Source organism: Lepisosteus platostomus, chromosome 13, assembly GCF_059453375.1.
Source record: "Lepisosteus platostomus isolate fLepPlt1 chromosome 13, fLepPlt1.hap1, whole genome shotgun sequence".
Classification (NCBI taxonomy): Eukaryota; Metazoa; Chordata; class Actinopteri; order Semionotiformes; family Lepisosteidae; genus Lepisosteus; species Lepisosteus platostomus.
The window spans coordinates 4,463,282-4,490,126 of record NC_142623.1 but is presented as its reverse complement, the minus strand read 5'-3'; the positions used below and the strand labels follow the sequence as shown (position 1 = coordinate 4,490,126).

Genomic DNA, 26,845 nt, shown 5'->3' with positions numbered 1-26,845 from the left:
CCAGGGCTTTGTTTGAGCTGTGAACACTCATGCACATGTGTGGAGTAGCAGTCAGAGTTCTGGACTTGTACCTTGGAGGTTGTGGGTTCAAATCCCCAGCTGTACCACTGATCAAGGCACTTCACCTAAATTACTCTGGTAATTACTCTCTATACCAAATTACCACCTAAATGGTTGCTCATGTAAGCTGCTTCAGATAAATATATCAGCAAAATGAAGTAGTAATATGGATGAAACAGAACAGAGTCATGTGTTGACACATTATAAAAGAGGTGAGTGATCTATACCCTTCGTTGTGAGGGAGATACTAGAAAATAATTACAGCAAATACATTAATTGAGACTGGATGTCACTTCAATAACATATGAATATCTTATGCATTTCTCCAGAGATCTTATGTCATTGTTATCTCAGCTCTAGGAGGAATATAACTTATAATTTACCTTATAAGAAACATAAGAGCCCATCATTAAACATGCAATTACAACACAAACTAGGAAAATACACTCTATCCTTTAAGTGTGAATAATCTCAAATTATAATTACGTGCAACTACACAACTTGTAAGAGATGCTTGTCATACTGTACACTGTAATTACAATGTAAAGTGTTTGTACTATTAAGTGTTTTGCTACAAAACCTTTTTGCTCATGTACTGAGACCAGAGCTATGAAAATGTGCAAAAATAATCATTTTTATTATTAAAATTATCTGTTGTTACAGGGAAGTTACTCATTACATACAATACATGACATGCATTTGAGGTGTGAAGCCTGGTATTCTTTACTACTTTTTTTCTAACAATACAAATGAACTGCTTGGATCAATTTTCCCTTTTCCAAGCATAAAACACAAAGCAGGTGGGAAGCAGAATCACAGATATGCAGCACACAAAGAGAGAACAATTCCAAACCCAATTTTTTTTAAATAAATATAATACTCTTATAGAAAACCAGTACCAAAATATATTTAATTTTAAAAAGCCTGCTACATTTAAGTATTTGGATTAGATTCTGTGCATTGCACAGCAACAAGTCAATAAGAGATACAGTTTATCTACATTAAATTTGTTTCAGTTATAAATGCATACAGTACAACTTCAGGATGTGTTCGTGAAGTAACACTGATCCTCTTTTACAGGCAAGTAAGATACTCAAAGTCAGAGGTCAGAGCCACTTCTACTCTATCAACTACAACCCAGCAGAAAATTAAAAATGACTGGTATTTACAGTTCTGAAAGCAATGTCTGGTATAACTTTACAGAAACCTGTCTTTAAACTCCTCAAACTCAGTATCCTGTAGAAATGCAACACTTTTCAAATTGAAATGGAATTTTGACTAAATCCCCTATGGTCAGATATCGGTGTTTACTTAATGCATGAATAAAAGAATGGCATTAAAGCTGAGGAGGCTATTTTTATCTTAATACTTATTTTTGTCACAGTCAATACATATTTTCAATCCCAGATTTTTTGTTAGAACAACCTGCAGCACTTAAAGGAGTCAGAATCCTGGAATTAACACTGCTCAACATCTCATATCCCTTTTTTCCTGGGAAAGGCCTCTGAACAGGGCCCTAGGCAGTTGTCAGTCTCTTTGAAAAGCAGGCAACAGAAGGAAAGTTGCAGATCTTCAAAGATTTAGTGTGTAACCCGCTTCATTAATGCATTCAAAGAGCCTGGAAAAACAAATCTAATCTATGCTATGAGCAAAACAACACAATTCATTTTTACACATTTCCAGGTGAATTAATTGAACATTAAGGAGGCGCATTTTCCATAAGAGCAATATGGACCACAATGTTTATGTTCACAAAGCCGGAAAGAACATACTAACACAAGAAACTCTTCTAATGGGATGGCAGGATCTCATCCAGCTGTTTCTTGAAAGAAGCCACGGGTCTCAGCTTCAGGAGTGTGGCTGGGTACGTTGTCCCACAAACCTTTGTGTAAAGAATTGTCTCCATGTCTCTTGGAGGTACTGGTAGTTTCCACTTGGTTTGCCCTTGATTCGTGGTAACTTACTTGCCAAAGGAAATTAGGTGGTTCTGATATTTTAGGATTCTGTTTCTTATTTCCAGTTTCAGTTTGGTCATGAAAATAATACTTAAATCTTTTTAAATAAAGCCCAGCAAAACGGAACAAATGTCAGGATCATCTTTCGGAACATAGAGGACTCTCCTCTTCGGAAATGTCTGAAAGCAGTCTTAATGGTGCTCAGCAGTTTTCAGTCTGTATTGCTGAATCGGGGCTCTCTAGATGGTAGCGTCACCCAGAGGTAGTGTCAGTGGGTTGTGTTTCCCTATAAAGTGTTTTGGCATTGATGGTGCTTGATCAGAGATTTTCTTTGAGCCGAGATTGCTGCCCATAGTCGACAGAGCATGCCACCCCTGAGAAAAGAATCATATTATTTGGTTACACATTACAAGAGTGCACAGCAGATTATTAATTAAAGACATTGGTACATGCTTTTGAGATTATCAGTTGCCACAATAGACAAGATGAGTTTGTGTTACAACAAACCACAGAAGATGTGCTGATAAATAATGTACCTGCTGTACTGTACATGGGGTTGCTACTATAATCCACAAACCCATGAATCTCACAGAACTGGATCTTAACCTAGTGTTGATGGTGTTAAGTGAACCAAACATCTAAGATTCCTGGCCAAGATTTTGGATTAGCCCCCTGGCAGAACAGGTACTTTTATAAAGTTGATTACCATAATAAATCAGTATTTATAGTAAAGTAGTACAGCATTAGTGGCATCACAGTATAGTAGCACAGTAGGATAGTATTTGGCTTCAATATGTAAAGCAGTGCCTATATCAGAGCATTGATGCGAAGACCTGCTGATGATGGGTCCAGAGCCCCAGGTCCCCATCCCCATCCCCTACTGCCCCCCAAAAGATCCAGAAAAACAAAATTATTAAAATTAGAGCCCACCGTATCCCGGAGTATTTCAGGTCATCCCTTGAAGCAATATACAACAGGCTTTGCAGAGTGAACCCATGAGCAAGTAACTGAAAACACAATGGAGAAATAGGTCAATTTTGATCCTCTGTGAAAGAAAAGTATCCTGCAGTGAAAGCCATTCGCAGCTAGATGGGCACACGCGTAATGTTATTTACATTTTAACTACTGAGCACAAATGTTTGCTAATTGTTCCAGAAATTGTATTCCAGAGGATAATATAAGGCTTAAGCTCAAGTCATGCAACTTCTTAATAACAGCAGGTGCCTGATGTCTCAGTGAGGGGCATTCCCGATGAGCTCGTTATCACTCAGGATTACAAATCACTTAATTGAGCTACCCAAGAAACCGAAGAAAATTAAACCTCTCTTGTATGGGGTAAAAAGACACATCCTCTCAGTGATCATTTCTGAATTTCAAAGCTTCCCTCGTGCACAAGTCTGAATTTGAGCAGCTGGCCCCCTGCAGAATAATCAACGGTTATTAATCGGTGTCAGAAAGCTGCATCCCCACCTGCTCTCTGCACATCATTAACTGGTTCCCCTGTTAAGAGCTGTTCAAAAAGAACATTCTGAACCAATAAACTATGAAACACCCTGTGACAAGGTTCTTAATGACAACATATCTATAGTGTTATTGCAGAACCGAGTCAAAACAATTTAAATAAAGGTCTTTTAGTAGTAGAAAGTAGTTTAATTAAGGAGCTAGGGTAGCCTCTGCAATTAAGAACTGGAATCATTATTCAGCTGGAATAAAAACAAACAGAAGACACAGGGGCACTCTAAAACAAGAGAGCCACTGCTGTTAATAACTCCAGTAGCTGCAGCGCTTACAGACTGAGGGCATGATGTCCTTACTGAGGTCCTTACCCTGTCTATGGTGTCTTCATTAGTCTGAATGGACCGTAACCAGCAGATCATTGCTGTACTCTCAGCATCTGCTTTCTGGTTTTGGTGATGAGGGGAGATGGAAGGTATATCTGTAAACAGATAAGATGTTTTATTGCTCACAGATTATTTTCCTTTTACCAAATGAGGTCTTTAGGTGGAAAAGCCTGTTGGAACATCTTGTGCAAAAACATTATCCTGAGATAATGACCTCTAGCTCCACAGCCAAACTCCTGGCTTCTCCTCAGGAAGTATATTTAACCTGCAGAAGCCATGGTCTTGTTGCCTGTGGCCTGTCAAACCTTAACTGAAAAGTACCTGAAGGCTAAGCATTACACATCTAATCACGGACAGAGGAGGCAGCCAATACAGGGATGGGTGTATGGTACAGTAATACAGAAGGTGTGTTGATAACAGGAAAAAACATTTCATCCTATAGCGCAGCACACATGCCCGTACCTGAAGATTTCTTCCCTCTCTACTCTGACTGTACAATACGTCTGCTAGCAGGGCTAATTGTTTTGTCTGCTTCTCCTCACACGCCTAATCCTGCAGGAGATGATTCATCCAGCACTCTGATCCCTACTGTTTCTTGCACAAGCAGGGATCTGTCTGCCAGTACTCTTCCCCTTGACAGGGAAAATCCCATGGTTTGGCTAGAGCAGATAGTCAGAAAAATCACAAAATTCCCCACTCCGATAATAGAGAGGCCTAAGTGCCTTTTTTTAAAAATGTGACCCATCTGAACATCTGAGGACCTCACCTACTGGGGAAGAGGACTTTCTGATTTTAAGAGCCTCAATCTCCTTCTCTTTCCTTGAAATCAACTCCTTCAGCAGGTCCAGGTACTCTTGCTCCTTCTCATTTAGCTGGGCCAGCAGCCTAGAACACAGATCCAGACAACAGTAAAGCCATATTCAGGATGGGAACTGCATTACGAGATACACATGCAAGCGTAGGTCTCATGTTGTTGCAACCCCCTCTGCTGGTCAACAGATCATAGCAGTCCAGGAATTAAGATGGAGTTCCTAGTCTGTTCTGAGAAACCCAATCCTTTGTCAGGGAGAAGGATTACTATGCCTAGTCCCTCGTACTTGATAAAGCTTAGATGATCTCTCACAGTCTTCTTGAACCACATGACTTGTGAGTTGGGTCCAGATTCTCATAGCCCTCTTTATGTAAATGTCTTTGCTAAAGAGGACCCGAGTCTTATCATCATCAGTTTCTGGGTACTCCCCTGTGCAAGAGCTGAAGCCCAGTCGTACCGGCTCGTCTCCACGCGCAGCTGCGTCAGCTGCTCAGCCAGACTGCAGCTGCTGCCGTACTGGAACCCACTCGCCAGGCGGGAGCTGAGGGAGGCCCAGCCCGAAGCCTGCGCTCCCAGCGCCTCCCGCTCCTTGCGGGAGTCGGCCCTCCCCGGCTCCTCCGCTCGGGGGCTCTCCTCTCCCGTCGACTCCTGTCCGTCCGTCTCAAACGAAGACTGCAGCTGGAGCCTCAGCTCTGAGGAACAAAAGACTTTGTTGCCACGCACCGGTCTCCAAGACTCTCGACACGTAAGGCTTGTATCCCGCTCATCGGTCCATGGACATCGCCCAGCTGTTGCTTGAGAAATCGGGGGCAGCTTTGACACGTGGCTGGACAGCTTGTTCCAGACTCCTACAACCCCTTCAGTGCTTCCTGTCCGCCTCTCTAAATGCATTTCCCCATAGTTCCCAGGTGGGTCCTGTGGGTGGCGTTTCACTGAGGCTTCTAAAATAGACCACTGGGATGACTTTGACAATGCAAACACTGTTACTCTCAAGCTACGGTAACGCCCTGCAATTTAATATTTAACTAAACCGAAAAGTCCCCCCCTCCTTAACGAACAAAGGCCATTCTATAAATATGAGAGCAGATTCATTAAATTTTTAAAAAGCCTGGGTGCTTCTAAAACAGGATGCGTTAGCGGCAGCGATGTATTAGTCAGGAGCTGCGAATGGCCTCGAGCCAGTAGAGCTTGCAAACAGACCTGGCAGGAGGACAGTGATGGAGTCCTGCACAGCCTGCCTCACCAGGTTATCCAGGGCAAATATCCAGTGCGGCTTCACGTTCTGTCTCTTCAGGACCTTCCGGACCTGGAGGAGAGACCCGCACAGATTAGGGCCGAGCAAGACCTTTCTGTCACGGCTTGAGCCTGGGTTTAATTTCCTTTTCTCGTTTTGCCTTTTTTTTTTTCTAGAAAGAAAACCCAGCAGCAACAGGAAATTACCTGACCTTTAAAAACACATATTTTCAACATGAGTGGTGAAGCAGTCTGGTTTACCGAGAGTACCACAACATTACTGAAGGCGTCTACAATGAGAACAGGCCCTTCCACCCATCTATTTCAACTTTTTAAACAATCCTGAATGATCGATATTATTGGCCCTTCTATTACTTGGTCAACTGTAATGACATTTCATTTTTTCAAATGTTTTTGGACATAGTACAGCAGAAACTGTACTGTACAGAATAGACCCAAACAAGAAATTTCTAACTCTGTAATGACAATTTATTCTTAAGCTGAACGTAAATGCTTTCACTGGCGTTTTTCTTCAGATAATCATTTTCCCAGTACATCCGCAGAAGGAAACTCACAGCGTCTTGGAAGCTGAACAGCACCACCTGCAGGTGACCGAGTGGAACGCCAGCTGACAGGAGGCTCATCCTGAGCTGCTTCAGGTTGCTGGTGAGGTTCTTCCTGTTGGGACAGCGGATGTTCTCTCTCAGGGAGGTGATCAGCTGACAGATGTGCTCTGCTGTGACCTGAGGCCACTCAGGGTTCTGCATACGAAGCAGAAGTTGTTTATCAACAATGTTCTCCTATACAGAAGCTCTCATAATGTGCGATTCAGCGTAAAACTGCTTCCTGTGTGCTACTATCTCTGGCGACCCTAAAGTACTCCCAAAGAAAAATGAACAAAGAAGGAAAACCGAAAACTTTGTCTTTGAAATTAGAATAGGCCTTTCTAAAAACAAAAACAGAGAATAAGAAGAGGTTTAAAGGAAAAAACAAAATGATCACAGGGAAGGCCAGACAAAGGGCTATGTGCAGCCTGTTAATACAGAGCATTATTAAGAGACAGTGTGCAACACTATCGATGCATGCACGTGTAAAAGCTGCTGTGCTCTGTGTACCTGGCTCAGGGACAGCTGGATGTTGCTGACCACGTTGTTAACATCCTCCGTGAGGATCTGATTCAGGGTGGCCCTGCGCTCGCTGTCCTTCCTCAGCATGTACAGACCCTCATTCTCCCCCAGATTGGATGGGCTGCCCATGTCATACAGCTGCTCCTCTGGCACCCTGCGGAGGGCAGACCGAGCACAACACCGGCAGTCACTGACCCGTGCGGAGAGCAGGAGACGTACAATCTCAGCACACATCTGCCCTTAAAGCAAAGGGTGCTTACTGCAAAAGCCCTTTTGCAAATCATACACACATTGCTTCATAAAGCCCACCTTTGGACTCATTTCCTTTACTTGCATCACAAATCGATCCAACACAACATAAAATCAAAGCTGTCCTTCGGAGCAGGGCAGGGCGGTCCTCACATGAGAAATCCGTTGCCGGGGGAGCTGGCAGTGGCACTCGTGGGAGTATCACTTCCGCACTGGGCAGGCCTGGTCCTTCTCAGGTCAAAGGAGCTGGACAGGTCAAGCTGTTTGGTGGCACCGGCGCCCAAGTGCGTGGCTATGGGTACAGACATGCTCCGCTGATAATCTCCTGGAAACAAAATACTCAGATCACCTGGATGTTACAGCCTTCTTATATGAGTGCTGCATTCAGCACCACACGCAACAAGCATCTGTGTCTCTACTTCGCTCACAGAGACAACCCCAGCCCCTCTCACAGGGAGAATGAGTACAGACAAGTCAGACAAATCTTGCCCCTTATGGAGCCAGTCATCTTCTGACACACTGCAAGCTCCGTAGCGATGTGCAGGAAGGTGAGTGCTGATTGGAGGAGAGGCGCAGCCCTCACTGACATCACAATGAACCTGCAGGTACCCAGCCTCAAACTCGTCAACATCTGGATCCCAGGGTTCAATGCACACTCCAACCTTTACCGGATGAGGCACTAGGGAGCCCCCAAAACCAACGGATTTAAAAACCAGAATTACCCAGGGTATGAAAACAGCTTTGCCAATAGAGGAAAGTTTGTTTTTATTTTATTCTAGAAAAATACTTCTGCTATAAAAGATAATTCTCTCAGAGTTCCTAAAATGACTTTCACCTAGATAAGTTCTAGCTACTAGAATGCTTTCAATCTTATGAAGTTCCCTCCCTGGAAAAAGAGACACTGCACCTGCTGATCCGGCTTCAGTCTGGGATGAGCCAGGGGCAGTTTTGGTTTTCTTCCGGCTGTGCGCCTTGAGGAAGGGGTCCATGAGGAGCTCAGAGGCTGTGGCTCTCTTGTCAGGGTCCGGCTCAAAACAGTGCAGCATGAACTCCTTGGCCTCTTCAGACATGCATTCGGGCACACTGGGGTGAATTTTAAACATCCCGACCTGGAACAGGAGAACAACACCGTATCACTGAAAAAACTCCCACACCATCAAATCCAACTTTGCCTTTTGTAAGGAATGGATTTACTGCAAATGTCCTTTAATAATTTACACGTGTACCAGCAGTGTAACTAGCTCAAGCATAGAACAGGTACGTCATGTTTAAAAGGAGGCATGTTCTTACCTTAAACATGGCAGCTTGGGGACTGCCCAGCTCGTGAAAAGGGGGCTTCCCTGTGGCCATTTCAATAACGGTGCATCCCAGCGACCAAATATCAGCTGGCTTTCCATAGCCTCGAGGACCCTGGTCTATGATCTCTGGAGCCATGTACTGCAGGGTGCCTAAATCGAGCGTGCATGGTTAATCTTCACAGCAGCTCGGTTCGTTTCATTCCAGGGCTGACCAGACGCACGCGTTCCCCCTACCTGTGAAGGTCTCCGTGCAGGGGTTGATCCCAGCCAGCCTCTTCGAGGTCCCGAAGTCGGAAATCTTCAGTACCCCGTTGTAGGTGTTTATCAACACGTTATCACCCTGGACCCAAAACAAAAAAAAGGATGATCGCTAAACTGCACTAATTATGTCACTGTGGTCGAAAAAACGTCTGCTGGAGATAAAGAATCAAGGTGAAATGCAATGAAAATAAGTAGTCTCTTACTGGAATGCAGAAAAAAACTTGGGGACAGTATAAAGTATCCTCTCAAACTCAGCATGGCACAGCTTTGAGTGGAGTGTCCAGAAAAGCGCTATATAGGTGTAAGCAATTATTATTATTATTATCATCATCATCCTCACAGCAGAAGTAATAATAATAATTGCTTACACTTACATAGCGCTTTTCTGGACACTCCACTCATAGCGCTTTACAGGTAATGGGGTCTCCCCTCCACCACCACCAATGTGCAGCCCCCCACCTGGATGATGCGATGGCAGCCATAGTGCGCCAGAACGCTCCCCACACACCAGCTATCAGTGGGGAGGAGAGAAGAGTAACGAGGCCAATTCATAGGAGGCCATGACTGGTAAGGGCCAATGGGAAATTTGGCCAGGACGCCAGGGTAACACCCCCTACTCTTTTTGAGGACCTCAGTTTTACGTCTCATCTGAAGGACGGCACCTTTTTACAGTATAGTGTCCCCATCACTATACTGGGGCATTAGGACCCACATAGGCTGCAGGGTGAGCTCCCCCTGCTGGCCCCACTAACACCTCTTCCAGCAGCAACCGTAGTTTTTCCCAGGAGGTCTCCCACCCAGGTACTGACCAGGCTCACACCTGCTGAGCTCCACTGGGCTGCCAGTGGTGAGTTTGCAGGGTGATGTGGCTGCTGGCACCTCACCTTAATGTCCCTGTGAACAATCTGGTTGTCATGGAGATAGCGGAGCCCCTCCAGGACCTGCCGGGTGTAGAAGATGATGGTGGGTTCGTTGTCCTTCAAAGGCCCCCACTTGGATCGCAGCAGCATGGACAAACTTCCTGCACGCACGAGAGGGTAAAGAGCATGAGTGAATGGGGGGGTTTCCCAGCTGCTGCCTTACAGAACGACACTGCCTGTGCGTTTTCCAAAAAGATCTGCAGAATTTTCAAAATAGCGAATGTTAACAGGAATACAGGATATAATAAAACAGAGCATATATTTTTAGAAATGTATACAATTGTTATATATAAATTTAATTTACAATGAACATGATGCATTATTAAAACTCATTGATTGAGGTTTGAAAATTAGATGGGGTTCACCTGCGGACCTGTGTTTTTCACATAATGTAAGCAGCTTTGAAAGCTATAAATTTCACACATTTCTTTCAGGACAACTGGCAAAACCAACAGGCCCCAGAGATTTGTTTGACATGAGTAAATACTTGTAAGGATGCTATGATACTTCTAACAATTCGGGCTCTCCTAAACTGATTATATTTAATGCAGAATTTTGTGACAATGTTTGAATTCGGCACAATGGTGCAATCAGCACTTTTTCCTCGGTTAAGTTTAAAACGGAAATAAATCCCCTGGCATTGCTTCTTGTGGACTGAAGACCCCAGGCTTCCTGTCATGGGCAGAATTTCACAATAACGTCTTCTCAGCTAACTTCCCTCCCTCTAAGCAGAGCTCTTTGGAAATCACTTGGCACACAAAATAGAACTAGAAAAAAAAAACAGTTTTCCACTCTTATCATTACATCTGCTCTGACGTTCAGATTGGAGTCAAGTGTTTTGCGTCTTTTTGAGCAAAAACATTAATCACTGTTTAGACTGAAAAAACGTAAAGCACACCGATACAGTATATAACAGCTATAGACTCCAAACCAGTTCTAATCTTGGGCGAGGCAAGAAATATATGACATCACTGATTCAGAGAAGCAATAAAGTAAAAAAGCAATTAAGTAAAAACCATGGAAACATTTTAAAAAGCCAATGAATGGACTAAATGTAGAAACAGAACCATGACTCATTTTATGAAAAAGAACCACATGGGATATTACTGACAAACACAGGAGGACAGGAAGCACAGCGACTGTAAAAACATTAAAAAAACTTCCTTGGAAATCTCAGCCCCAGTCCTCTAATGACAGCCCCAGCTCAGAGTGGCAGAACCAAGAATACAATCCGCCAGCACTTTGAAAGCATGGCCATACCTGTTAATCCACCTCCAGGCTGTTGCGTTTCATTTTTACAAAGAGGGAAAAAACAACAACTTTGTAATTAGTGTACTAATAATATGCAAATGTGGATGCTGTCTGAGTGGCATCCTGGACGATACATTGCATGTACAGAGCAAGGCTCTCTAAGCCACAGGGAAACCACATCTAACATAACAGTGTTTCCACAACAGGCATCGCTGCTACACAATATAGGCCAGACTGCATATTAATGGGTGTACAGAAATGAACTGGGGTGCATTAACCTGAACTCCAAACCCCCCCTGTGTGGGCACGGCATACCTCCTGGGACCTCCTCCATGAAGATTTTGATGAAGCCACCCTGGCTGACAGAACCCAGGTACCGAACGATGTTTCTGTGCTTCAGGCGCTTGTGCAAGGCGATCTCTTCATGCAGGGGCTGTGAGTACCTGCGAGAGGAGACGAGCAAAACCGATGAGTCTGGAGGAGGCTGGCAGTGCAGTGGTTAAGGCTCTGCAAGCCAAGCAAGTTTCTTGACCTCCTTCTTCTGAGTCTGCTAGATGAGACACAGCCGAGATCTCATTATAAGCAATTTGGCAAAGTACACCCTTTTCTGTAGTCTGCACACGCCACTTTGCATATAAGGATCGCTTAGATGACATACAGTACTGTAGTATTACATTTCCCAGACAGCTGATTTGCGCAACATGTTTTCATTTCAGACCTGTTTTCCTACATTGTTTTTCTATGCAACAGTGAAAAACAAAACTAAAATGCAAAACGGTTTCCGAGAAAAAAAGCAAGTTCCTTCTACATCTACATTCCATGTACAGTTGTGAGAAAACATTTGTGAAACTATCATTAGGAACTATATGGATTTCTGCATGAACGGCTCCTAAAATGTGATGTGATCTTCATCCAAGTCATAATAATAAATAAAGACAGCCTTATTTAACAAATAACACACATAACATTGTACATGTCTAAATCTTTATGGTTACACATTTTAGGTGCCAATCATGCAGAAATCCAGATAATTCCAAAGAGTTCACAAACTTTTTTCTCACAAGTGTAAATGTAGGAACACGATGAAAACTTAGGACAGGGCAAATTCTGGGGAGGCTTAAGAAAAAGCCCAACCGAAACCCACTCCTGAAAGTGCCGTACTTCCGGTCTAGTACTGTGAATCGTCACGCTATTGCACACTGGCACGCGGGACGTTAAGGCTCACTATCCTGCCGTGAAATTAGAACGGTTTCCGGTTCCTGTCACATTACCGAAACCTGCTGAAACCTACAGGGGTCTTGTTCTGTTTGCGCACTTCCTGCTCGTCCTCCATTAGCAGATGAGCATGCAGTTCAGCGAAGAGGAGGCTCCCGCTGCCCTCTCTCTCACTGGAACAAACGGTACGTACGTGCTGTCCTTCTCTGGGATCTCTTTGATGGCAATTCGAACCTGGTTGCTCAGATCCCTGCCGGCGTACACCACCCCATAGGTCCCTTTTCCCAGCACCACCTTCTGGCCGGACTCGTCGTATTCGTAGGCAAACTGCAGGAAGAGGGGGAGAGGTGGGGGTAGATCAGGTCATACTTTTAGGACACCTCTCCTTTTAGATACGTTAGATTTTGCATTTCCCCAGTTGGAGGTCTCCCATTATTTATTATCCCTGGCAGAGTGTGTTCTGGCATTTGAACACATCATGAGCCCCACCTGCCCCACAGAAGAGTTGGAATCGACGAATGAGGGAAGAGTTTCACACTCATGCCACCACAAGCCTACTTTGTTGAATAGCCAAGAGAGAGCACTGGCCAACCAATCCCAGCACTGTCCTATAAGCAATCAGTCAATTCCCAGTCCAGTCTGCAAACTATGCAAGCACCATTATCATCAGAGCCTTAGTTTAGTCTTTTTGTTTTAAATCAAACTACGAAAGACTAAAAAGGTTCTAAAAAACGATGCGCCAATTCGCAACAAGTCCAACTCACTTCCAGTACACCCCCAGAGCAGAGGCCAGGATCTTCCAGATGCGATTCATTCTGCTCCACAAAGGAGTTCACCACTTCACAAAACCTGCAGGCAACACAAGAGTCAAGTGACATGCGACATCACAAAAACCTAAGCAACAGGGGTAACGCTTCACAGCGACACCTACTGCAGAGCTGCTACCTCAGGCCTGCCCCCTTAAACAAACCCCTCTGCCCCCGGCTTCCTTGCCCATGTGGAAGGAGGACCTTGAACTGCTCCCACTATTCCAGAACATGACACACACAATCCCAACATAAAGAACGCAACACAAGAAGTCTATATCTATTTTTCAGTGTTCATCTAAAAATACTAAAAACCCTGCTGGCAAAACCCTACAACGTGAAAAAATGCCAAAAATAAATTGTAAACCTTATCAGCAATTGGGTGATGCAATGACTAAGCAAATTTTAAAGATAAAACACAGCTGTATGCTGCAGTTGTTTTCTCACTGCTCCCAGTGCATGTCCAATTTTCAAACTGCTTTATCCACAATATATGGTATACACCACCAGAGAAACCCCAGCTCTGAAGCTCTCGATTTCTGTCTAAACTGTGGCAGCTCTCCTCAGAGGGAGGAGGAATACTAGAAAATGAGTCTTCCACTAAAATGGGCTACTAAAAAAGATTTAAAACTGTATAGTTTGTCACGACATTTTCTTTAAACACATTTACTTTTAATTGCTTGTTTACAACATTAAAAGCATAACAGCAGACATTCACGTCCCTCTTGCCCCTGGAGTCTCACGTGGACAACAAGATTGAGAGGAGCGAGTCGAATGTTTGCATGTGGGGGGGACAAGAATCAGGCCCTCAGTCAGCAAACAGCTGGGACTGTGGCGCACTGCTAATGGTTTACATACTAACACGCCCGCGTCTTTGGCAAGGAAAGATTTCCGGTGGCCCACCCTTTGCAGTGCAGCTCACTGGGAAAGTAGAGCTGGAAATCGTCGGAGTTGTACAGGACATAGAGGAAGCAGCAGCGCTCATCAAACTTCGAAACACTGGAGAAGAAGAAAGGATAAAGGCCACTGTTCAGCTATCAGAGCCGACCCCTTTCCACTTTTGCGGAAAACTAGGCAGAACGATCTTTCAACGACTGGTTGGATTAAAAAAAAAACACTAGGATGAAACATCTGCTACTACAGCAGGGGCAGCACACGTGCTCCAAAGTGTTTTCCCAAAAAACACATTACTCAGGGTACTCCAGCCTCCTCCCACCCCCAGAGACATACTGGCCAACTTAGTTAATGTCTAGAAAGTGTCCCTGTACATGTATGTGTGTGTTATACTGCACCATGTGTCTGGGATAGGCTCCAGTTTGCTAGGACTCTTGTCCAGAATAAGCACATAAAAAGATGCTGCATAAATGTAACATTTCATGAAAGATACATTGGTGGTTGGGATCCACTGCGAAACAAACTTAAGATATGATCTGAGACAGCAGCTGTTCTGTACAGGTTCTAGTCTCCAGGGACTTTATCAACTGTGAAGAAGCAACAAATATTGTTCATTCCACAATTCCAGAATTCAAGGAAATTAAAAGCAAAAACTTGATTGCAACTGTTTTTCAACTATTTTTCTAAAACATCAAATGTTTTTCCAAGACACTCACTACCTACGGAGCAGGAAAATTAATAAAGATATTTAAAGTTTCATGAAAACATGTCCACAAAACTTTCAGTGGTTAACCTCAACCTCAGAAGCCCAGGAAGGAGTGACTTTGTAACAACACATTAATGTAACAAAAAAAAACAAGGGTTTGACTGGGCTGAACAGGCCTGTGCAAACATACCAGCTTGGCAGCCTGCACAAATAGCTATTTGTAAATGACGGAAAGAAATGACCCACAGCATTCAAAAGATTCAAAAGGGGCAAAACATTCTAACGGTATCTTCAGTCTGTTTGGAAAATTCCCAAGATTGCTGCCTGTGATGCAGAAATCTGCTGAAGCAACACAGACAGTAAAAGGCGGTCAGTATTTGCAGCACATACAGTACCTTACTCCTCGAATTGCGGATGCTGGGAAACGCCAGTGGTGCAGACCTTTCTGGAAAGTTGGACATAACAGATGTTTTTCACATTTTGCACACAGTTTAATGTCGGATTGCCTTTAAGTTTCTAATTTCTTGGAAATTTCTCATTTTGGTCATTCTGGAAGTTCATATTTTCATGCAATGGAACCATTCAAGAAGAAAAGGGCAGATGTTCAGATTGCATCATTTCCTAACAAGATCTCTTCTTTCTACTACTGTGAATGCAGTAGTATTTTTTATACAAAAATAAAAAATACATATACTTCTGTGCACACACAGTGAGAGACTGTCTACAATTTTTCCAATCAAAGCAACATTATGTTTTTTACGCAAGTCACAATATAAAATGTTTAGATGTCATGTGCCAACGGACAGGCATGTTGTACCTTGTCTGTAGGAGAGACATGCTCCAACTGAACAGTCCTGTTCTCTTCTTCCTCACTCAAACTCACAATGGCAGGCTGGAATACTTTAGTGGGCTCCAAGATAAGAACCTAGAAGAAAGAAAAACAGCAAAAGCCATTTGCATTGGACCCTGCTCTAAATTTCTAACAAACGCCAGGAAACACAGACAAGAGTAAGTGTAACACAGAACTGCAACACAGACAAGTAAATGCCAACTGTGTTGCTTCAGAAACCAAGAAGGGGCCCCTGTGTCTCTGACTCACTCATTCAACCACACTCTCGCAAACAAATAATCAGAACATCTTACAGGGCACCTGGTAGTCTTCACTGAAGGTTTGCAGGCCTGCAGTAAAAAGTTCATCCAGAAGTCCACTATCTCCTGACTGGGAGATTTCTCTTCAGGAGGGTGAGAGAATTGCTTGAACATCAGGTACGTCTCCATGACAGACCCTAGAAACCTGAGCAGCAACGGACAACAGAATCAGGAGTCAAAAGTTTCAAGGAGACAGAACAATGGTTCAACTACAACTACAATGAATCAAGTGTTTAGTGCCCACAAAAACATGTTATTTATGTGCGGTGAAACTCCGAAAAGTTTTTTTTTCCCCCCAATAACGCAGAGGCAGAGTGTGCACCTTGGCTGAGGTCCATATGCAATTGTTGTATAGTGCCGCACAGTCCACACCTGGCCCTGCAGCCTAATATCAATTGACTTGAGTTTGCAGTTCTGTCAAGCTTCAAGCCCAGATTGAAAATTCATAGGCCTTTTCCGCTGGCAGGACTTGGAAACCCAACACGCCTTAGAAGGGTTCAAGACTATAAGAAGAAATGCCTCTTCAAATCCCTGCTTCTCTCACGTCAATCATATTATAAATGACGGAGGTATTTCTCACCATATTGGGGCTTTCAGCTTGTATAGCTTTTCAGAGGCTGGGATGACTTTTTTGTGCTCGTTGGCTAGGATGCTGGCTCCCAGATAAAACCCCACATCCCAGTAAAACTGCATCTTCTCCAGGCTGCCCTTCCTGCCCAGAAGGCTGCTCAGCTTCACCCCTGTCATGTGCCACACAGACAGGACGACAGGAAGTCAGTACAGCACAGCACACTTGAGCCGAGCAACAGGGTGTCCACTTCACGCACAACCGTAACAAAAATCATTTACAAGATTTTCCAGTAAATCCGGAAACCACCCCGAGTTTTGTCTAAATAAGCGTGCTATCAGCAAGGAAAAACAAATATCACACAGAGGCAATGAGGCATAGCATCCCTGGCTCACCATATTCCAAACACACACAGCAGGGAAAACACTAACTCTTACAAGTATGTGGGAGCCAATTCAGGATGTTCCCATTCTTTGATATAAGATCTATATTCCTTAGAAAGACACCACATGCTATTTGGTGCCAATTCAGGATGTTCCCATTCTTTGATATAAGATCTATATTCCTTAGAAAGACACCACATGCTATTTGGTGTCTTTCTAAGGAATTGTTAGTCCTGTCTTATCAGATGCATTCCTGACCCCAGGCATATAATTCTGAATGTCTACTGCTAATGTTTCAGTACATGCAAGTCCAGTCGATAGCTGCTAATTCCTTTTGGCAATGTTATTCAGGCACTGACAATTTACATACCGATTTTCCGGAGTTCAATCGAAGTCTCAAACTTATGACCTGCTGCCATTAAAAGAACGACGTTGTTGATTCCCGAGTGCAGAGTTGGCTCACTTCTAAATGCTCTACTGTACCTGAAAGTAAAGGCCAAGTAAAAAAAACTGGGTGAGACCCCAGAGCTTGGTTAGTCTGCATATTGTGACAGCATTGTGCACACCTTCTCCTGGGGCAATTCTGGTACACTGAAAAAGCTGTTAAAGTGTAATGAAGTGGGACATGTATACATCTCACTTACCCAGCATCGCAAATATCACCACTTAAGCACATTGTGAGAGGTGTTGCTGGGGTCTGTTAATTTAGCCTTCAATAAAAGTCACGCTAAGATGCCATAAAGCTGACTTGCTTTAGCAGCTCCAGTGACTTAACACTACATAATTAAAGACAGGGACAACACCCACAAACGGGACAAAGCAGACCAATGCCTGCTGCCTATCAAAGGACAGAACCTAAAGCAAGACAGAGTAGGACAAGAGGTTATTACATATCAAAGAACAGGACAAGCACTCAGATTGTGAAATAAACTTTCTTCTGACTGTATATAAGAGCTGGGAAACCCTTGCAGTTTGTCTGTTCTGTGGGGCAGACCCAGCACGCATTGTTGGACTTATTGAGCTCAATTAAAAATGAATCTGCACAAGACTGTGTCCTGCTCCTCTGATGCAGAATTTCCCACAACAGTGGCAATTCTAGTATACTGAAACAGCTGTTAAAGGGTAACATTTAAATCCTGAAGAAAAACAAGGAAAATGTCCCTTAATTTGAATAAAGTACAACAGAGATACAACGCTCAGTGTACAGTTGAGACCTGGCATATACTATATTACCACTCGGTTCAGAGCTGAGGCTTTAAGAAACACATGGCCATCTGATTCAAAGCAAGCTGTAGTAGATGGCAGTAGTTACTTTTTAAAAAACATGCACAGCATTCACTGGCCAGGCTGGGACCTGCCGCGGTTTTGCCTACCAGTCGCTGGCCTGGTCTCGGCTGCTGAGGTCGGTGAACCCAGAGCTGATGAACATGTCCTTATAGATCCGTCCACACAGGCAGTACAGGTCAGAGGCCACGCGCTCCTCTGACTGCACCACAGGAAGAATCACCGCAAGGGCCTTCTGTCTGTCCCCAGGGCTGTTCCTCCTGCACACACAAACACACTGGAATGCACGCCAGGGCATCTACAGAGAATGGACCCATCGACTGTCTACAGCATGTAACAATCTCCCAATACAAGCACACATATCATCAGCCCCTATTTATGCCTCCTTATCAAATTGCCAAGCAAAATCATTTACCATGAAGTGGGCAATTCGCCACAGGGCTTGATTTTGTAAAAACTAAATGGATCTCACACAAGTTGTGTAAGGCAGTGCTTCTCCTCCTTACCCTGACAGGCCCCTGTTTCTTCTCCACTTCATCCCAGCTGATCCTTGTTAACAGAATTTCTTCCTCCATCAGAAACTGCTCACTTGCTTCTGCACTTACTCTTCTGTTTCAAGATACCCCCCACCCAATAAGCAGCTGGAGGAAAGGTCTCTGCCTCAATCCAGAGAGCCGTTCTCAATATGTGCCCAGTTACAGTAATGCTGCCCAGTCACAGGAATCTTTCGTCTTAAATGGTTAAGAGCTCAGTTGGCATGAAGACCAAAAGACACAGGGGATCTCCAGCACCAGGCTGTCGCCCTGGTATCAGCCTCAACAAGCTGAACACTGACTGTTGGAGGCACCTTTATGTGGGATTGTAGGTTCATCTCATATTCTATATCTCTATAAAGATTTACAGAGGAAAACACCCTAAAGCTTCCTGTACATGGTAAAAAATATCACGTTTGAAACACAGCAATTACCGGTTTAGTGCAAAAGCGTAGTGAAATTTTATATTCAGCTGCATAGCCAAAACACAGGTTGGTAGGCTGTTCAAGGTCTCAACCAGTTTTATCATGGCATCATAGTCCTATAGACAGAAAAAACAATACAATCACAAAAGAAATCAGCAATTAACTAATAGATATTTATAAACAATTTATTTTTCAGTAATGGAAAACAAAACCATATTCTTGGCATACATTCTTTGGCAAATTGATATAAGTTAATTTCATATGAATCTACTGAATGAAATCATTTATTACTGTACCAAAAACAGTAAATAAATGCTATAAAATAAATACGACTACTGCGATGTTTCTTTACTCATACAACAGGAAATAAAAGGCACTACTGACAGGATACCGTCATCTCTTCTGTCCTGAGAGAGAATGAACATAGCCAGGTGGTTGTTTCAGTACATCCCCAGCAGTAACACCCTGTCACTGTAAAGCTTCCCAGCAGTGACAGCATCTGCGACGCCGATTAGAAAACGCTACTCCAGCCTCGCGACCGGGGGTATGTGAAAAGACATCCCTAATGCAAGAAATTGTACATGGCGAATAAAGTGATCAATGCTAATAAACAGCACCTGGACGTCCCTGTAGGACAGCAGCAGGTTCATGACGACGTCGGCGCTCAGCAGCTCCACGCTGTCCAGACGCTGCTGGATCTTGCCCAGCTCTTGGCTCAGCTCACTCCCACTGTACCTCTCCCTCGCAACACGGATGTCATGCTGAATCGTCTCCCGGAAATATTCACTGCAAAACGATAGTTATGATGTGTAGTTAGGACTACGGCCCCAAACACATCCCCAGTCTTTCAGTGAATAATCAGCAGCTCCCAGTATCCTTATCACTGCTGGGCAGTAGGTGGGAATAACATATCAAGGTTTAGTGAAAAACAGTCCAGAGCAACTCGACTGATCAGAACAGAATTTCTAGGCTTTCAGGAGATCATAATCAATAATTTACAACTGTGCTTCTCAGTCTTTGTTTTGGTCTTGGAGCAGTCTTGTGCCTGCTGGTTTTGTTCCAAGTGATCTCTTAATTACGAGTGTTAACTGGAGCCTGTAATTGCCGAGACATTTTTCACATGGGAATAACTCTGCATTGGACACCTCTTACTGTAGGTCAATGTTATTCCTACTGTTTAAATCCAACTGGCCGGATTTCAGGTTGCACACCTGAACGAGGGCAGTCCTGAACCTCACTTTCCTTAGCCTCATTTGCCTTTTTAAAATATCTTGAACACAGCGCCTCGAACTGAAATAAAATGAGCCTGTGATTAAGAACCTGACTGGAGTAAACTCCAGGGTGAGGAATATATAAGAATGTAAGGTTACAAATGATTTGTCCCACCTTCCTTGCTGATAAGTAAACAGCCTAAAATAATTTTGATAATAATACATTTAATTTTACACGTGCCTTACATAACTGAATGTTGAAAACAATACTTAAACACACAAGTGAGTAGTTAATACTAAAGAAACCGCACCCATATTTAGCAATTATTTTTTTAATTCATGTCAAGACTGGGAACATTCTGCAGCCCGTGCTGTACCAGTGGTCAGGGGAGTGTCCAGCTGAGCTGTAGCTCTTTCAGACACACTGAGTCCAGAAAACAAGGATGTTGCATCCCCAGACTTTGGGAATGCTCTTGCTGATCACTGGAAAACCTTCTTTAAGTGAATGAGTTATTATTATGAGTAATGAGCTGCTTGGCCAAACCAGCTGTGAGGTTTGAGCCGGCACACGGAGAATGTGCAGAGCACAGCGACACGTGACCCCGCCAGCACAAGTGGAGACGATGTAGAAGAACATTTCATACTGAGAATAGGAGGCACTTCTTTACCTAATGGGTTAACATAGTATTGAAGAAACTACCCGGCCATATTCCTGAAGCCGATAGCCTTGCTTCTTTCCAGAAAAGGGCTGGATACAATTCTTGGATCAATTAACAACTAACTACCAAAAGGGCTATACAGGTGGAATGGCCTCCTCTCGATTGTAACCTCTCTTAGTTTTTATGAACTTGCAAACCAGCCCTTAAATTCCCTTGTCCATCCATCCATCTAACCCAAACCCTCAGCCCAGCTGACGACAGAACGGGCAGCCGGCCTACTGTGGAACACAAGATCAGAACTCAAGCTGCGCTGAGTGACGGCGCTGGAAGGCACCGCTCACCAGGAGTGGATGTGTACGCTGTCCAGCAGCTTGATCAGGCAGTCGACCAGGGGGGTGAGAAGAGGCTCGATCTTAAAACTGGGCTGCAGAAACTCAGAGAGACACTTCATCATGCCCACGTCACAGGCAAACACTTTGCCCTGGGGAGAAACCATGTAGGGGATGAAGGTGTAGCTTCCACACTGCTCCTGAAAAGGGAAGACAGACCAGGTCAGTGTTTGTGTTTCCGCCTGTGCTCACACTGGTACTTGATCCTGAAGTGAGGCCAGAAAAAGAAGATCTCCTCGATATCAGCCATTGTAAAGGAAGGTAATAGCATGCAGGATGTATACAGACTCACAGACCTGGTCCAAGCTCCCTTTTGTCTGTACCACACAACAGTCACACCTGTCACATGTACTGTACCAGAGATTCAGGAACATGTTGTAAAATTAGCCTTTTGCTCATTGCTGCACTTCAAAGACTTGCAGAGCTTATTCAATATTTACTGTGGACAATTTGCACCGTATTTTCACTGACTATGCCATGCATTTTTACTCTGACAAGGCTGCTCCTACAGTATGTGCATGATGATTTTCTTTCACATTTCTGTGTGCTTTGAAAGTTTACTGTGAATATGACTGGGCTTCACTACAGTTTACTCTGCAGGTTTTGTGCAGACTAACCTTTAAATGGTAAAACACAAAAGCACAAACATGTCACCCTATTAAATACATTTATTATTTGAAGAACTTACAATACCAATACAATGGGATTCATCATTTTAAACAAGAAAAGGAAAGCTTTCGTTTAGTTCTGTTTTTACCACAAATTTAATACAAACTTACTAGTACAAGAAAACCTCAGGAAGTAGCGGACAGCAAAGTATAAGAACTCCCAGCTTCCCGGTTTCATTGGCACACACATGGCAGCACAGCGATATATCCTGCTTGGCGTCTGCACTAGCAAGTTCTCAAACCAACAGCACGTTTCTAAAATTAAACTTCCCCAGATGGATCGTTTCAGACGTACAGCAGCATCAAAAGTCCTCCACTGCCTCTAATGATTCTCTGTGACGTCTCTTGATCCTTTAAGGACTAGATAACCCCCATAAAAATATTTATTCCACAGTCTGCAAACTGGCAGCTACTGAGATAATCCTAGATTGAAAGATCCAATAAATGACATCTGGGGGGTTTTGGCTCCTGTCTTTCCATCATTTGAAAAAAAAAAGTAGTAGCTCAACAGTTTGCTGAATGCAAGTACTAAAAATGACTGACTGTTTAATGTTATCAGATAATTTTTATTGGAATAAATGTATAAGTAAATCCAGCAGATCTTGTAAAAGATTGCAGGCCCGTATCTTATCTGTGACTTGGAGCACAACCACTTAGCAAAAGCTTTTTAGCAGAAATGCACAGCTCAGAAGTGCTTAGTGACCAGTGTATGACATAAAATAAACGATTACCATGAGCATGCTGAGCTTCTACGAGCAGCAGGAACAGATTGTATAGGAGATGTGTGATTTTCACAACTTCGTGAAATACTTGCAGGCTGATCTCATGGCAGGCTCCTAGCATGATCACCCGAGACAGCGATGAGGGTAATAGAGTGTGGGTCTGTCAGATATGCTGACTGGCATATTCCACCAGTTCCCAGTGGGACTGGCATCCAGGGACTCTGGCCAGGAAAGATGTCGTGGGGCTTTCTCATGCTGCTTGAGCCAACAGTCGCATATAAAGCAAAACTGAAACTGTGCATGCAAAGAATGCACCAGACAACCTTGTGCACTTTCTAGAAATGGCTATACGAGCTCCACAGGACAATTAGCTCCTAAAATCCAAACTGGCTAGATGGGTTGGGGAGCCTCCTCTCATTTGCAACTCTCTAATGTTCTTACTTCAGTGGTTATATTACCCATGATGCCCGTTACAAAACATTCAACATAGAAGCTGTCATGCCCCAAAATTGCCCTTCAGAAATGCATTAAGAGCAGAGAGATAAGAGCACAAAACTGGTTCCTCCAGGAACCTCCTGCTGAGCTTCAGTGCCTGCAGAAAGGCGTGCTGCTTCCTGCAGTACAGGATGATACTGTTGGTCTGATTGAGCGATAGCGCCTCTTAACCACCAAGACGGCAACTGCTCCCATCTCTGACATCCATGTGCGACAAGGACTGACTGAGCAATTCTTAGCCACTGGCCCCCACTCTCTCTGTACAGCTCCAAACAACAGCACCTGACAGCCTCCGCTGACAGTGGAGTCCATTCATGCAAAATCTGCCCGATCTCTGTGTCGAAAGCAAACAAGCATCTTCACCATCAACAGCAAATGGCAAGAACATACGGAAATCCATGGAAAACCCTAGAATAAGTTAGGAGTTGTACTGACAACTAAAGAGTTCAACTTCCTAAACAAAAAAAATATATAATTAACATTATTGATCTTAGAACTGGTTCGCGATGCATGTCAGAGGTAGGTGTGAACACTACCTATTACTTAACATGTTTAAAGTAGCAGTATTTGAAACATAGCAGCAATATGGATAATGACTGACAGGTATGATTAAATTTAATGCCCTTCCTTCAGACTAGTAATAACAACAAAGCTATCTTGGGTAACCGTATGACTCTGCATTCACTGACATTCCAGCCAGGAGGAATTAAACTGCCTGTAAACTAAAAGCCATCCATCAGTTCTACCTTTTCCAAGAAGCAAATGGGTGACTCCTTCCCGTGTGCTGTGAACATTTAAAACTGAACCCCAAATGACAATTTGTCACAGATCAGTAGCCTTGGTCAGGCGGTCACATGTTCTGACTGTTGTCAGTGAAACTGCTGATATTATTTCACATTTACTGTTCTTTCCTCACCCCTGGCTGGTGTATTTCCTCATTCCTACACTAAATCACAGCTCGACCTCGTATTCACATCGACACAGTAGTGGCGACTGACGCTTTTTGCAATGTTTGTTCAAATGGTACTATTGTATATTTATTGTACTGTAGTGCATTGGGTCAGCACAGTGGGGCAGTGGCAAGACCTCCTGCACAGTGTTCGCATGCTGCATGCGGTGATCAGTTTATGAAGTTATTGCCACTTTCCAGTAACAGTTTATGCTGTACTTCTGCTATGCTTGAGTACTGAGGGAGATCAAGAGTTAACCCCAGAGCGTGAGCTAAACATGTTGCAACCTACTTAATAAATGAATAAATTAACCGACAAGAAGATAATTCTGTCAATTAACCGGTTTATAAATTGTCTGATTTTTCCAAAAATAAAACTGTGATTTCAATTCTATATGGAAAAAATAGGTTGGTATATGACTAAATGAATTGTTTAGGAAAAAAGGGAAGAATTATAAATACTGGGAAGAGGTAACACTACAGACTGACCTCCCCAGGAAATGTCAAATCAACTATCCCTCATAATTCTATAATCAAGAAGCACAAAAGAAAATCTGGAGAGCCCTGTATACTCACAATTGGGTCAATAAAGAACAATTAGGTCAATGTTTGGCTAAGCGGTTAAGTGCACTACAGACTTTGCCCAAGCACAGCTGTAGAGCACATTTCTCACCTTCAGCGCCTGCAGATCGGCCTGCTGCTTGTTGCAATACAGGATGACATTGTTGCTCATGCTGAAGCTCTCCCTCACGCCCAGGTGGTAGAAGAGAGAGGGCTGGCAAAAGGAGTCGCTCATCTCCACCACAGCCACGTCTGGGGAAGAAAGAAACGCTGGTGGGGCTGCTGGGCTTTGCGGAGGGCTCCACACTTTCCATAATATTTTTCTGGACACTCCACCCAAAGTGCTTTACAGGTAATGGGGACTCCCCTCCACCACCTCCACCACCAGTGTGCAGCCCCCCACCTGGATGATGCAACAGCAGCCATAGTGCACCAGTACGCTCCCCACACACCAGCTCTCAGTGGGGAGGAGATCAGTGATGAGGCCAATTGATTGATGGGTTTTATTAGGAGGCCATGACTGATAAAGACTGGGGGAAATTTGGGCAGGCATAACACCCCTACTCTTTCGAGAAACGCCCTGGGATTTTTAATGAACACAGACAGTGAGGACCTCAGTTTTCACGTCTCATCCGAAGGATGGCGCCTTTTTACAGTATAGTGTCCCCGTCACTATACTGGGGCATTAGGACCCACACAGACCGCAGGGTGAGCGCCTCCTACTGGCCCCACTAACACCTGTTCCAGCAGCAACCTTAGCGTTCCCAAGAGATCTCCCATCAAGATACTGCAGGGTCACATCTGCTGAGCTTTACTTTTAAAGCAGAAACTTTCAGAGACCAGTGCAAAACTATCTCAATATCCTCCCCTTCCACACAAACACACAAAACCGATACAATCCAAAGCCAGTTCAGTTCTCAGTTTCATCCCTGCAACTGCAGTCTGACAGATAACATCAGCAGTAAGTTCCCAGGGGATTTCCGGTTATTAATAATTCATTACCAGGCTTTACAGGAAAAAAAATGTTGTATACGTTTAATAAATTTGCGTGCATCTATCGGATTCACAAAGTAAAAGCGATGTAGTGGACGACCTTAGAGTTCAGGTGCAACTAGCACCAAGGCTTCATTTCTAAAGATTAATGATCTATGTAAGACTCAGAATTCGTTTTTGAAGTTTTTTACTATTAGGTAAACTACTCTAGTATTACTGAAACCATTTTAATAAGGTGCGTATGAAATAGTCGTTTTTCAATGTATAGCATTGGAATAAGAAGATTACAGCGTTCACAGCCGACATAACCCGTGCAAACACCTTTACCTGCCCGCTGGTCTACACTTGCCTGCGTTGTAGAAACTGTCTAACACCTCCGTCGCCCCCAGCGCAATTCTCTCAAACGGGATAGCGGTCAGGACGGCGTGGGTCTCGGCGCACGCTTCTTTCAAGCTCCCCAGCGAGAGATTCTCCTCCATGTGAGGCAAGGACGCATCTTCCACCTCGACGTACACCACCGTAACAGCCCTCGTCCGGCTTCGCGGGGAGATGACGCTCTTGACCGAGTTGCTCATTTCAATCGCCAGCGGGTCTTGCCAAAAGCACCCCGCAGACGCCCCGCTGGCCCTCCTCAGCCCGTGTGCGCAAGCCGTGCTGTTATCAAACGCCTCCATCCGCACAACCTAGCTCCCCTTCTTAAAAGGGGGGGTGGGAAAAAAAGTACTTTGCAAAAGTGCGTCAGGTCAGCACTCCCTGAGTCGCCTCCACAGCCATGTTTCTCTTAATTCCTCAGGTGAGGCAAAACTAAACTTGCGTCTGTTCCCGTTCCCACCAGTCCCGCCTCTCTGAGAGTTGAGAGGCGAAGTTTAACACAGACAGGCGACCTCTGCTGTCTCTCCGAGCACACACCCAGCGAAGCGAAGTTAATAGAGTGCTGGATATGTCATACTATACATGCACTTAAAAAGAGATAAAAAGGATTGATATTTTTATTCATTATTCCACTAGTCAGCTCTTATCTGCTTTTTTGGGGGAAAAAAAAGTAATGAATCACAGCTAGGTTTAAGAGAGCAAGTAATATTAGGAACATTCTGCTTATCCCTTCTTAAATCGAAGTGTGCGCTATTATTACAGTTTCTCTACGTGTAGATTAAGACTATGCGTCTTCTGTGATGGAAAACCCACAATAATTATAATATCCCGAATAATTAAACGCCTGGTGTGAAAAG

At 43.9% G+C, this 26,845-nt stretch overlaps 1 protein-coding gene across 4 annotated transcripts; it reads right to left on the bottom strand.

Annotated features, from left to right (window-relative positions):
* Positions 1 to 676: 676 nt before the first annotated feature.
* LOC148649686 (mitogen-activated protein kinase kinase kinase 5) lies at positions 677 to 26,550 on the bottom strand. Of its 4 annotated transcripts, XM_088602696.1 has the most exons (28): positions 25,966 to 26,490; positions 24,736 to 24,875; positions 21,181 to 21,368; positions 19,587 to 19,755; positions 18,979 to 19,085; positions 18,101 to 18,271; positions 17,098 to 17,210; positions 16,357 to 16,516; positions 15,771 to 15,921; positions 15,445 to 15,552; positions 15,023 to 15,072; positions 13,931 to 14,026; positions 12,986 to 13,070; positions 12,415 to 12,548; positions 11,322 to 11,449; positions 9,720 to 9,856; positions 8,809 to 8,914; positions 8,567 to 8,724; positions 8,184 to 8,385; positions 7,430 to 7,601; positions 7,016 to 7,181; positions 6,476 to 6,661; positions 5,868 to 5,973; positions 5,125 to 5,359; positions 4,623 to 4,741; positions 3,842 to 3,951; positions 2,946 to 3,022; positions 677 to 2,389 (listed from the first exon to the last, which is right to left on the bottom strand). In XM_088602696.1, exons 1-28 carry the CDS (start codon positions 26,288 to 26,290, stop codon positions 2,302 to 2,304), a joined length of 3,987 nt encoding a protein of 1,328 aa, XP_088458822.1. In that variant the 5' UTR covers positions 26,291 to 26,490; the 3' UTR covers positions 677 to 2,301. The 4 variants fall into 4 exon arrangements, with proteins under 4 accessions (XP_088458822.1, XP_088458824.1, XP_088458825.1 ...); XM_088602698.1 differs by lacking the exons at positions 677 to 2,389; positions 2,946 to 3,022; positions 3,842 to 3,951; positions 4,623 to 4,741 and having other exon boundaries at positions 5,223 to 5,359; positions 6,476 to 6,578; positions 25,966 to 26,548; XM_088602699.1 differs by lacking the exons at positions 677 to 2,389; positions 2,946 to 3,022; positions 3,842 to 3,951; positions 4,623 to 4,741 and having other exon boundaries at positions 5,237 to 5,359; positions 5,911 to 5,973; positions 6,476 to 6,578; positions 25,966 to 26,550.
* Between the last annotated feature and the right edge of the window lie 295 nt (positions 26,551 to 26,845).

Coding starts and splice junctions, on each gene's coding strand:
- LOC148649686 (XM_088602696.1), bottom strand. CDS start 26,290: ATGGAGGCGTTTGATAACAGCACGGCTTGCGCACACGGGCTGAGGAGG. Junction 8,915..9,719: donor TTGTTCACAGGGACATTAAG/GTGAGGTGCCAG, acceptor TTTTGGGTCCAG/GGTGATAACGTGTTGATAAA. Junction 3,952..4,622: donor AAAGTCCTCTTCCCCAGTAG/GTGAGGTCCTCA, acceptor ATCTGTTTACAG/ATATACCTTCCATCTCCCCT.